The 13,181-nt window shown below is 38.7% G+C and overlaps 1 protein-coding gene across 1 annotated transcript; it reads left to right on the top strand.

Moving 5' to 3' along the window:
- The first annotated feature begins 76 nt into the window (after nt 1–76).
- Nucleotides 77–11,808, top strand: man2b2 (mannosidase, alpha, class 2B, member 2). The gene is made up of 19 exons (XM_026937226.3): nt 77–319; nt 1,113–1,259; nt 1,388–1,493; nt 2,138–2,310; nt 2,422–2,537; nt 2,674–2,851; nt 2,959–3,157; nt 3,805–3,995; nt 4,097–4,256; nt 4,441–4,577; nt 4,765–5,042; nt 5,919–6,107; nt 6,279–6,522; nt 6,623–6,733; nt 8,173–8,365; nt 8,930–9,076; nt 9,221–9,333; nt 10,492–10,612; nt 10,751–11,808. The coding sequence occupies exons 1-19, from the start codon at nt 191–193 to the stop codon at nt 10,840–10,842; spliced, it is 3,024 nt and encodes a 1,007-aa protein (XP_026793027.3). The 5' UTR covers nt 77–190; the 3' UTR covers nt 10,843–11,808.
- Nucleotides 11,809–13,181: the final 1,373 nt, after the last annotated feature.

The following is a 13,181-nucleotide window of genomic DNA, read 5'->3' as shown; positions in this document are numbered from 1 at the left end:
TTATAATGTTGTGCTTTAACTTAGCTCTTAAATAAGCATTTACACATATTTCAATAACAGGATATTAAGAATCAGTCAGACCGGTTTGAGGAAGGTTAAAGTGCGCATGCGCGCAAGATAGTCATATGCTGCTGTCATGAGACGGTTTGTAGTCGGTGGTAAACAGTTGTAGTGCAGTTTATCCGGAAACATGGGGTTTTTACTGTTGTTTCTTGGGTTATTGTGTGTTTCTGTCTCTGTGAGTTATTCCGCAAAACCTATCCAGACATTTGTTATCCCTCACAGTCACATGGATGTCGGATGGGTGTACACAGTCCAGGTAAGCTCGGTGCTTTGCAGTGTTGACAGCAAACTGGAGTAACCCCTGTCCTGTCCTGCACTTGCCTCTGCTCTCACACACTCAGTTCCTCCTATGTGTTTGGAGCACTAATTTTATATATATATATATATATATATATATATATATATATATATATATATTTCATACATACATATATTTCTTATTTCTTGTCTTTTTTCTTATTATTTTTTTATTCATTTCTGATTTTTAAATTTTAACTTTAATTTAGTATTTAATGCACAGTCTAAAGTGGAGTAGGCCAGGTTTCCATTTCACTGCAAGTTATATGCTGTATATAATTGTGTATGTGACAAATAAAAATCTTGAATCTAAATGTGCAGGACATGAGGTGCTCTAGGAACAGAGTTGGGAATATGTGCTCTAGAGACTTGGTTCTGAAAGTGGGGTCTGGGGACCCCAGGGTTCCATTAAGCATAGCCAAGGACTTTGCATTATTTGTTTGTTTGTTTAATGGTGGACACCTCAACACACCATTGCCAGAGTAATTGTGTCTAAAAATAATCGTAAATGGAATCTAGTGACAATTTTAATAAAATGGGCTTTATGCATGGAAAGTTTAGAAATAAAAAAAAAAATCCCTGGTGCCAATAAATAGCCGAACTGTTATTGTACAGGTTTAAGACAACTGTCTAATTTTTTAATAGTTTGAGTTTTAAAAAAATCTGACAGGTCCCATGAATCTTTTTACAGTTTTAAGTGGTCCTTTAACCCCTAATGAATGTGATGATGATGATGATGATGTTCCCCGTAGGAGAGCATGCATGCTTATGCATCAAACGTGTACACCACCGTGGTGGAGGAGCTAACACGAGTTAAGAGTCGCAAATTTATTGCGGTTGAGCAGGAATTCTTCCGACTTTGGTGGGATACCACAGCATCTCAGTGGCACAAGAAACAGGTGAGTAATAAACCTTTACTGCTGTCACTCTAAGTCCTTGCAAATGATGGATGCTGAATTTTCCTCTAATGTGAGCTTGTTAGTGAGGATACAACCTGTCTGTTAATGGAGATTTTATTCTATGTCAGGTGAGACAGCTTCTGCAGGAAGGGCGTCTGGAGTTTATCATTGGAGGTCAGGTGATGCATGACGAGGCAGTGACAGATATTGATGATGCCATCCTTCAGCTGACAGGTTTGTGCTGTGGCTATTATGTGCATGTTTTACTTGAATATTTAGTCAGGTTGAAGGAATAACTTGGCAAAACAAAAATCAAATGTGCACATTTTCCACTACCCTAAATGTAGTCAGTAAGTCAAGATGTTTGGTGTCTGATGGTTGCTTCTTTAGTTTTGCATTGGACCTATGAGGTTAGAGTAGCTAATATATAACATAAGTCTGTCCCATGCAACCACCAGGTCACAAATGATGTCAAGCAAACCTGCTGATCTTGGAGAACTAACAGTCCGTTTTATCAGCTTAATTAGTAATCAGTTTTGTATTATCTAGCTCATTAGGCCCTACATCTCAACAGGTGAAGGCCAAGTTGTACCGTAAAGTTAGAGTGTATATTGATGATAATATAGATTGTATTTCAACTCTAATTTGTAAGTACAGACTATTCCTGTTGTGTCAGAAAGACATTTAAAATGTGATTATGCAGTTTTAAAAAGATTGCATGTATTTACAATAATATTTTGAGTGATCAGGTACATCTGAGATAGATAGAATTTTTTAATTAGTCTTTTCACTGAACTGTCCCTGACACTAGGTAGACACTTCCTTTTCTGATACACTCATACACATACTACCTTCCATCCTTCCTCTTTTTATTATAGAGGGACATGGGTTCTTGTATGAAACATTTGGTGTCAGGCCTCGCTTCTCCTGGCATGTTGACCCCTTCGGTGCCTCCGCCACCACTCCGGTCCTTTTTGCCCTGGCTGGATTTGATGCTCATCTCATATCTCGTATTGACTACGACCTCAAAGATGACATGCAGAAGAGCAAGGTTGTCTTGCTTTCCTAATTATCCCAAAATGTGTTTGAGAGTATGTAAACTGTGCATGTGGCCATGATAAATGTGTTGACCAATATTATGACTGCACTCATATTTATACAGAGACTACAATTTGTGTGGAGAGGGTCATCCTCATTAGGGGAGGCCCAGGAAATTTTCACACACACCATGGACCAGTACAGTTACTGCACACCATCATACCTCCCCTTCTCAAACAAGTAAACCATTATAATATCTAATGTTAATCTGTATCACATACTATATATATATTTATGTCATTTTCAATTGATGTCATTTTACATACACAGATATAATCCATTAACATTCTTCTGACATTTTTGTCGTTGTATGTAGGTCAGGATTTTATTGGAATGGAGTTGCTGTGTTTCCAGACCCACCTAAAGATGGCGTGTATCCCAACATGAGCCTCCCAGTTACGAAGGACACTTTGGAGCCCTATGCCCAAACCATGGTGACCAACATTAAACAAAGAGCCCAGTGGTTCCAAACCAACCATGTTCTTTGGCCTTGGGTTAGTTTAGTTTTATACTGGTGCCAACCAAAAGCACACATGTTATTCATATACTCACCCACCTGTATATGAATTATACATTTTAAAGTCTGGTGACATTTTTCTAGGGATGTGACAAGCAGTTCTACAATGCCTCGGTGCAGTTCACAAATATGGACATGTTGATGAATTACATAAACCAGCATAGTGAGGAGTTTGGTGTGACTGTTCAGTATGCCACTCTTAAAGACTACTTCCAAGCTTTGTACCAATCAAATATGTCCTGGGAGGTGAGGGGAAGCCAAGATTTTCTCCCCTATTCCAGTGGTAAGTTCTCTTTAAATATCATAATATTTTAAATGAATTGATTTTTTGGCAACCAGTTATCTAATATGGTACTTCTACAGTTAGGTAACAGACTATAGGAAAAACCAATGTAAAAAGTGTCTTAGTAATGTTTTGGGCCCCCACAAGCTGCCAGAATAGCTACAATGCGCAGATTCTACAAGTCTCTGAACCTGTACTGGCTGGATGAACACCTTCTTCTAAAAGATATGTTTTGGTAATGGTGGGGGAGAACGCTAACACTTTAGTCCAAAATCTCCTATAGGCTACATGTTCAGCTGGGTTGATATCTGGTGACTGTGAAGGCCCTTGCATATAATGTAATTAATTTCATCCACATCAAAGCATTCGGTGAGCCCTTGTGTCCTGTGGATGGGGGCAGAGTCATCCTGAAAGAGACCACTCCCATCATGACAGAAATGTTTCATCATAGGATAAAGGTGTTCAGTCAGGAGAACTTTGCACTGATTTGCAGTGAACCTTCCCTGCCGTTCTTTGGATAACAGAACAACCATTTTTTTCTTCTTTCTTTGTCAGCCATCTGTAGAAGAGGTTACTTCTTTTCTGCATTTCCAGGTGACTCTTACAGTGTAGGTCAAACCCTCATTTTGTTTGTTCATTGTTTTCAGAACGATTCCAGGCATGGACAGGGTTCTATGCCTCCAGGAATGTTCTCAAAGGAGTTGCAAGAAGAGCCAGCTCCCTTTGCTATGCTGCAGAGTCTTTGTTTGTGCGGTACCGGATCAAGTACCCTGATGGCCCTGTCCAGAAAGACTGGGCCATGGACAAACTCAAAGCCATCAGATGGGCCGTCTCTGAGGTGCTTGATGTTTAATTTTTTTTTAAATATGTCTATTTTTTAGATAATATCTGATACAATATTCTCTAATGGTTTTTGCTACCTATTCTTCATTAAACCAGGTTCAACATCATGATGGCATTACGGGAACAGAATCACCAAAAGTGGCTGATATGTACATGGATCACCTCATGCAAGGTATGATGGGAGTGCAAGAACTCTTGGCGGCCATGTTTCTTCTCCCTCAAAATCCTGGCATTCCTTCCACCTCATTTAGCCCAGGTGAGCAAGTACTTCAGGTTCATTGACTGTATCCTCAAAAATGCTCAAAAATCCTCAAACATGCTCTATAATCTATAATCAGCATCTACTACTGATATGAATATGCATTAGAATATAAATTGAGCATAGAGCAAAGTCATTTATGAATTATATAATAATGCTTAATAATTCTTATACAATACAGAGTCATCAAAGGACCTTGAGCAGCACATCATTGTGTACAACCCACTTGCTTGGAACATTACAACATACATCAACATTTCTGTAAAATATCCAATGGCACTTGTGTTTGATGATAATGGGAAAGCAGTTCCTGCTCAGGTAACTCATTCAGTCACACTCTCACCAGTCCCATACCCGTGTTCTACACTCAATGCTTTTTCTATGTTAAGAAGTTACCACCTGACTTTTGTGACTTGGATGGTTTATTATCTTTTCTTGCTTAGCAGTTTTGGTGTGTGGTGCTGTAGATACGTGACCAGTAAACCTATGCTGCATATTCTTTCAGATCCAGCCATCTGCAGAGTCACCAGATCACTATGACCTTTTCATTGTAGTGGAACTGGGTGGACTTCAATACAGAAAATACCTCATCCAGTTCCCACAGTCAAAGTGTCACACTGGTTCTACCTGTGGACTCACTTACGCAGCGAGGGTGGTGAATTTTAAGAGACGGAACATTAGTGAGTGGAAGAAAACCGGGAGAATGCTCTTACCTGTGCTGAACGACTGCTACGTACTGCTGTTTGACCAGGAGACAAACCTTCTGCATAGTATAAAACTCAGGTCACCTCAATTTTTTTTTTTTTTTTTTTTTTAATATTGTTTTTGTTTTCTTCCAAATTACATTATCAGAAGATGTGACCTCAAAGTGCTGGGTATGACTGTTTATTTTTTTTTTTTTAATTTATTTACTTTTTTTTTTTTTTTTTTTTTTTTTAACATTAGTTTTACTTTCCTGCCTTTCCTGTGGAGGATTAGTCAAACTGAAATGTGGAGTAACACATTTGAAGCATCTAAGCATACCAAATTGCTGATTTAAAAAAAAGCAGCCCAAAAAAAACCCACTGTTTATCAAAGAGATAGGAAAGTTTGATACTGAGAGAGGTACATCCCCTAGCCTGGTAACAAATTTGTGACCTTTTTTTAAGTTTCTCCCACATAGCTTTTTTCAAAATTATGCGTGCCCGCGTAAATGTCTTGAGTTACGGGAGACCTTTTTCGTCCCTTACAAAACACTGAAACCAAACATTCTGTCATCACCCATAAATGTAATTTATATTGTAGCAGCACCTCTGTTGAACTTTGGCACTCAATATCATTAGGTTTGTACATATATGGATTTAAAATCCCTATTCTCCTGATATGTACCATAATGCATTGTTCTCTTTGATTGGTAAAGCAGGCTGGGGGTCTTGGACAAAAAGGTGTCAATCAGTCAGCTAATAAGAATATCATGGGCATGCTCAGCTTTGATGAATTGAAGTGAATTCACCTATCTTTTGAATAGAGTCTTTTATCATATTTCTGTCTTGTACTCTGGAACTTTCTGGAATCTCCTAGCTAGTAGATCCATGTATGGTCACACATTAGGTGGATAAGAAAATTTTTGCATTTATCTGTGAAGGAATTCATTTATGGTTTCCAAATATTTTGTTTCAGGCATGAGAAGAAGACAGTTAAGATACAACAAGACTTTTGGGAATATAAGGCCAATGGAGATGTCCATGCTGGGCCTATATCTGATAACTATGTCTTTACAGCCAGTGATGCTGTTCCTGGGTACAAATCTGTCTCAATGCAAATAATTCCAGGGAAAATCATTTCTGAAATACGTCAGTATTTCTACAGGTAAACAACTAGAACCTTTTACAAGTTACATATTTTTATGTTTTTATGTTAAGGGATAAACCATTCTTCTTAAAATATATAGATAAGCTAAGCATTTAATATCATTAGTTGTAAATCAAAGTGAAGATAACAGTTTTTGGTTAAAGAGTCTAATGTGACATCTATCTAAAGGGAGGAATCTGATAAGAACCACACTTACTCGGTGGTCACCCGGGTGCCGGTGGGTTTCAAGGACAAGTTATTATGCCAGAGACTGGATCAGAGCTATGCGGTGGGCCCTCTGCTGGTGAATAGAGAAGCTGTTCTCAGAACCACCACTAGTCTGAGTAACAACAGGACAATACATACTGATAATAATGGCTACCAGATGATGAAGAGGGAGTACAAGAAGTATATCGACAATGCATTATCTCGAGTAAGAACAAGAAAAATACTTGCATTACTGTCTTGAAATGATCATGCTATATGATTACTTAGACCTGAGTCTTTGTCCTTGTGTGTGTGTGTATGTGCAGAACTACTACCCAATGGTACGAGGAGCATACACTGAAGATGACGACAGCAGATTGGTGCTACTCAGTGAGAGAGCACATGGGGTAGCTAGTCTCAGCCAAGGCCAGATAGAGGTGCGAGTAACCTACACACATTATCACACGAAATACCATTTTTGGCAGGATAAAGCAGAAATGTTGTTAGGATTGAGACTGTTTACTGGTTGACCTATGAATAGGGTAGCATGTAAAGCAGAAAATAAATTGCTATGTGCTGTATCGATTCTAAAGAAAACACTTTATTTGGGTAGTCAATTTTAGACACTCTAAAAGCAGTCAACAGAAGCCTGTTAATAACCTGCCAGGTGACTGGCATGAAACAGCCTATCAACTAATGCTAAAAAATGTCAACAGTTTATGGTTTTTGATGCCTAGATTATCTATAAACACTCTATAGACTATCAAACTGTTCCTTTTGCTTTAACTTTATTTGAATATTTAAGCAGTTTATAACACTTGATGGTCATTTAAACTGTAAACTCATCCATAGTCCTAATTCAGTTCCTGTAGACTCTATTGATGCATTTCATCATGTGTTATGCAAAGACAGAATATCGTCAGTTTACATGTTGAAAATCAGTTGATAGGCTGAGTAATGACAGCTTGCTAGGTGACTAAAGTGGACTATCCAAATAATACCCGAGTGTCAAGTGTCTAAACCCAATCGAACTTTTGCACTTGTTTACAGTCTAAAATGCAACCTGATATTTAACTTATTTATATCAGTGTTGATAAATGATGAAAATATGTATATGCATTACTACTATACTGTTATACTTAAATTATAAAAGTGGCATGAGTGGGATGGAATTACATGTATTACAAATACAGTACTAGTCAGCCAAAATGTCATAATCATGACTGGCCTAATCGTGCCCTTTAATAAATGGAGCCACTCACCGTGTTAGTAAAGGCATAAACAGAAAAAACAGACCTAGGCTCTTTGTGACAGTCCTGAGTGCTTTTTGTTACAAAAAGCTTGTTACAAAAAGCCCCCTGACAAAGACATGCTTTAGTTTTTCTATCCTTGACAAAAAGACTCATCATGTGGAGTAGATGTTATGAAGTGAGTACATACAGTATATGTTGTTTTGTTTTTTTTTGTGGATTAGATACATGGAAGTATTTGGGAGCAGGCTAAACGTTTCGCTATTCCATAATATACTGTCTATTTAAAGGCTACACTCTCACTTGTACATTCGCTAATACATATTTAGGTATTAATTAACAGTTAAGGGCAGAATAGCAAAGCTTTAGTGAACTAACTAGCTTTATAGTTAACAACAATAGCTTTCTGTTGGTCTTATAGTGCACTACATGTGGTGTGGAAGTCAGTATGTTATATACTATGCAGTGCATGTATAATGAGATAATAGAAAACCATTGTGTGTGAGCATCATCACTATAGTCGACTATAGTCGCCAGAATGGCTGCCGAGTGGGCAGACTAGCCTGTAATGACTATAGTTAAAGTTTTTTTGTTTTTGTTTTTTTTAAACTGTGGTGTTGTCATAGGTGATGCTTCATAGGCGGCTTTGGAACAACCAGGAGTGGAATCTGGGATATAATCTGACCCTGAATGACTCCTCAGTGGTGCAGCCAGTTCTGTGGATGTTGGTTGGCTCTCCTGCTGCAATGGCCTCTCTGTATCAGCGGGCAGCACTACAGCTACAGCATAGACCTGTGGTCTTAGCTATTGACAAACCTGGTGAGTTAGCACACAGTTATGTAGACACTATTTGAATATTGAAACTGTAGGAAGACTTTTATTTGATGGCACAGCCTGAAATACCACTATTAGAATGGGAGTATACAGCTGTAGAAGAGTAAAGAGGATACTGATTGGATGGATGTTCAGTATGAAACGTATTGAAAATAGGAGTCTTTATTATTGCAGCAGCAGTTCTTGGGTACAAGTCTACAGTATCCACATGAGTTTATCCACTAAAACAAGGTTGAGTTGAGCTGTTTTTGCGATGTGCAAACCTTTAGGGTATCCATTTGGGACCATCAACAGCAGGGGTCTTCAATGTTATCAGCAAAATGGCAGTTTGGCTGCAGGCTTTCATTCCAGCCAAATAGGAGGCACACTTGTTAGTCGATTGGAGCACAGGATGAGATGAGCAAATAAGTGGAAACAGGTGTGACTCCTGCCTGGTTGGAATGAAAGCCTGCAGCCACAGCGGCCCTTTGTGGACAAGACTGAAGACCCCTGATCTACAGCATGCAGGATCATGATCATTAAATCCTCTTTTCCTCTTATCTTTAACAGAGAAACCATGGAGTAGGAGAGAGTGCTGGAATGGGCCCACTGTCCAGCCTGTAGTTTTGCCTCAGAATCTCCACCTGCAGTATCTCAGTATTCCTGGTTGGAGCTACAACCCAAAACACACCCAGCACCTCCAGGATCTCAACTCTGGTACGCAATTCTCTCCAGATTATACACCCACAGAGCTGGTCCTAAGATTTGGGCTTTTTAAATAAAGGTCAGCCTTTTAATCCACTTTCTGATTTTACTTAAGCAGTATGAAAATAATTTCATGTAGTTTGTAATTTATTGTAGGTGAAGAAAAAACATCTAAATCAGACTTTGATTGGGTTCTCTTGAGGATTACTCACTTGTATGAGAAAGGAGAGGATCCTGTGCTGTCCAAACCTACCACCATCAACCTAAAGGTAAAACAATGACATGTACTAATTAATTTATTGTTTGGTATATTATAGCTGGAACGCGAGGGCCGAAAAGATGGAACCGGAGGAGTCAAATGAACAGGCAAAGGGCCTAGACACAATCAGGGCAACAGACATTAGCAAGGCTCAGAAATGATTTTTTTTCTACTTGGATAGGAAAAAAATGAAAAGTGTAGCAGCAAGAACTACTGAAAACAAATGTAGCAGCAAGAACTACTGAAAAGTGTGAGCTAGTATGTATGAAATGAGGAAGTGAATAGGAAGTTAGGGTGAGAGGTTTCACTAGAATTTAAGAGAGTGTGACCTCTGCTAATGGGGAGGGGTAACATCCTGAGCTGGACGAGCTGAACAAACCCGCAGTGATTTTCAATATATCAAATGAAGAAACCAGGTACATTTATATGTGCTGAAAAACTCCATCTCTATCATTTTCATCATGCTTTTATGGTTACATTGTTGTTATGGCCAAAATGCCCAAAAGTAGTAATATTTGTTTTTGGATGTCAGTATGCCAGTTATACTTGTGGTAAGGATTGACATACAGTACATTTGTCAACAGAATTTGTCTGGCCTGGTATTTCAGTGTTTAAAATTGCACTGTGTAGGATTTTAGTTTAGTACTGTGCAAAAGTCCTAGACCCTAATTTTATTTAATGCAAGATTTGTCTTAGATGTTTATTTTATGACTTCTGCATTATCGGGTGAGTAAAAAAAACATTTTCGATTTCCAAGCATTACTTTTCCAACCTAAATTAGAAGTTACAGGAAACTGTTTGTATGTCAGTAAAGAAAGTGATATATTGCATAATTTTTCGGACCACTTTTCAGACAAAACGGATTACTGGCTGTCAGGGATTATCTGCGAAGAAGCAAGATTAATTGCATTATTTTAAAGGCATCTTTGCTTTACAGCATTTCTTTACATGTGCCAATGCTTTTGCACAATATTGCCCATCTAAGCTAAACTGTATATAATGATAACTTTTACGACATGGACTTTTGTATTTGCAGCATTCTGTATCATTTACAAAAACAGAAAAAGTTTCAATGTTTAGCTTTGTTAAAGTACGTGGTGTTTGTCTGAGGCCACCAGTTCTTGATTTGCTATTTAACATTTCAACATATTTTTTCTTTCCCATTCAGGAAGTCATGCGGGGCATAGGGGAAATAAAAGAAGTACAGGAACGTTCCCTCACAGGAACCTGGGACATCGCAGACCTCCAGAGATGGAGCTGGAGGACGATTGAGAAGGGACAGAACACGGGTATTACCAACTTACTTTATACCACCAAGTCCTGCATGTTATTCACATTCTATTGTGGATTTAATAATGAGTGGAAAATTTAGTGTACGAAGTTGCTAATTGTGTGTGTGTGTGTGTGTGTGTGTGTGTGTGTTCCAGAGAGCACCAGCTCCTTTAGAGGCGTGACCAAGGACTTCAGTGTAACCATATCACCAAAAGAGATCAGAACTTTCTTGCTTTACTTTAAATAGTAGTCTGCCCTTTCACTTGTTTTCACCCACTGTTATTATTTATTTATGTTGTAATTAGTTACAACATAAACCACAAATTGGTGTTTGTGTAAATGAATTGTTTGTGAAAATTAAGAAAAACTTAGCTTAAATCTTGGACAAGCCTTCTTTTAACATAAGCATTACAGTATTGTTTGAAATGGACAATTCGTGGTGAAGAAAACCTTTAGGTGTCTTCTGTGAAGACTAGTACATAGAACTATTTCTGTATTGCTTGAGGTGATTTATTGATGGTTAATTTTTCTCATAGTACAATCTTTTTCCTTGACACCTACACAGAAAACCAGTGTGAGATTTAATGATGCATCCAACCAGCATGCCTTGTACCCCAGGAATTAATGGGGTATTAATGCATACATTATATTTCTCTGTTTTAAAATGCCAGTTACTTTAATGCTCTAATATTTATTAGATCTATAAGTTCCCCCAAAGTGTGTGTAGATATTGATATGCAACATGAAGAGAAGGGGGAAACTCCATTATGATTATTATTATCTGATTATGAAGTTCCTTAAAATGCCAAGAAATGGTAAAATGCTGGTGGTGATCAAGATATCTAAAAAAAAAAAAAAAAAAAAATCTTTGAGTATCTTGAAGCTGCTCAACATAAGTATGGGTAACAGTTTTATAAATGGTGCATTTGGTTAAGATAAAGAAAATCTAAAGTAATTAATTTATTTTTCTTCAGTAACAACTTTATCCTGGAGAACACTGGGGGTTAGGCAGGAGTAGATGCTGGATGGGGAGCATTTAACAGGAATATATACAGTGTTTCTTATGGATAGTACTCACTGAATTTTCTGCTCCTCGTATGATCAAACTACAAACAGTACATTTGGACATATCTTTTATTACAATGCAAAATTACAAAGGAAGAAGACCTGCATTCTTTTTGGCTTTTTAATAAATGTTCTTTTATGAGTGTCAGTTTCTGACCATATAATTGTAGTTGGCTTTATATTACTGGTTTTATGTATTTTTTCAGTTCTGCGATGACACTGAAGTGTATAAAAAACCTTAGTGATGCCACAGCACATATATTTGCACCAGTGCCGAAAACACCAACTACTGACACTACCATGTCAACGTGTATTATAAGTGTATATATATATATATATATATATATATATATATACACTATATTACCAAAAGTATTCGGTCACCTGCCGAATGGAACTTAAGTGCCATCCCATTCCTAACCCATAGGGTTCAATATGATGTCGGTCCACCTTTTGCAGCTATTACAGCTTCAACTCTTCTGGGAAGGCTGTCCACAAGGTTGAGGAGTGTGTTTATAGGAATTTTTGACCATTCTTCCAAAAGCGCATTGGTGAGGTCACACACTGATGTTGGTCGAGAAGGCCTGGCTCTCAGTCTCCGCTCTAATTCATCCCAAAGGTGTTCTATCGGGTTCAGGTCAGGACTCTGTGCAGGCCAGTCAAGTTCATCCACACCAGACTCTGTCATCCATGTCTTTATGGACCTTGCTTTGTGCTCTGGTGCACAGTCATGTTGGAAGAGGAAGGGGCCCGCTCCAAACTGTTCCCACAAGGTTGGGAGCATGGAATTGTCCAAAATGTTTTGGTATCCTGAAGCATTCAAAGTTCCTTTCACTGGAACTAAGGGGCCAAGCCCAACTCCTGAAAAACAACCCCACACCATAATTCCTCCTCCACCAAATTTCACACTCGGCACAATGCAGTCCGAAATGTACCGTTCTCCTGGCAACCTCCAAACCCAGACTCGTCCATCAGATTGCCAGATGGAAAAGCGTGATTCGTCACTCCAGAGAACGCGTCTCCACTGCTCTAGAGTCCAGTGGCGGCGTGCTTTACACCACTGCATTCGACGCTTTGCATTGCACTTGGTGAAGTGTGGCTTGGATGCAGCTGCTCGGCCATGGAAACCCATTCCATGAAGCTCTCTGCGTACTGTACTTGGGCTAATCTGAAGGTCACATGAAGTTTGGAGCTCTGTAGCAATTGACTGTGAAGAAAGTCGATGACCTCTTTGCACTATGCGCTTCAGCATCCGCTGACCCCTCTCCGTCAGTTTACGTGGCCTACCACTTCGTGGCTGAGTTGCTGTTGTTCCCAAACTCTTCCATTTTGTTATGATAAAGCTGACAGTTGACTGTGGAATATTTAGGAGCGAGGAAATTTCATGACCGGATTTGTTGCACAGGTGGCATCCTATGACAGTTCCACGCTGGAATTCACTGAGCTCCTGAGAGCGGCCCATTCTTTCACAAATGTTTGTAAAAACAGTCTGCATGCCTAAGTGCTTCATTTTATACACCT

This window comes from Pangasianodon hypophthalmus, chromosome 4 (genome assembly GCF_027358585.1).
Source record: "Pangasianodon hypophthalmus isolate fPanHyp1 chromosome 4, fPanHyp1.pri, whole genome shotgun sequence".
Lineage (NCBI taxonomy): Eukaryota > Metazoa > Chordata > Actinopteri > Siluriformes > Pangasiidae > Pangasianodon > Pangasianodon hypophthalmus.
Note: the sequence above shows the minus strand (reverse complement) of the source record. Positions and strands in the feature narration are given on the sequence as shown.

Bases quoted from the DNA above. Each gene is read 5' to 3' on its own strand.
- man2b2 (XM_026937226.3), top strand. From the start codon at position 191: ATGGGGTTTTTACTGTTGTTTCTTGGGTTATTGTGTGTTTCTGTCTCT. The intron at 1,260-1,387 runs GTGAGTAATAAA...ATTCTATGTCAG, and splicing joins CTCAGTGGCACAAGAAACAG to GTGAGACAGCTTCTGCAGGA. The intron at 6,734-8,172 runs GTGCGAGTAACC...GTGTTGTCATAG, and splicing joins TCAGCCAAGGCCAGATAGAG to GTGATGCTTCATAGGCGGCT.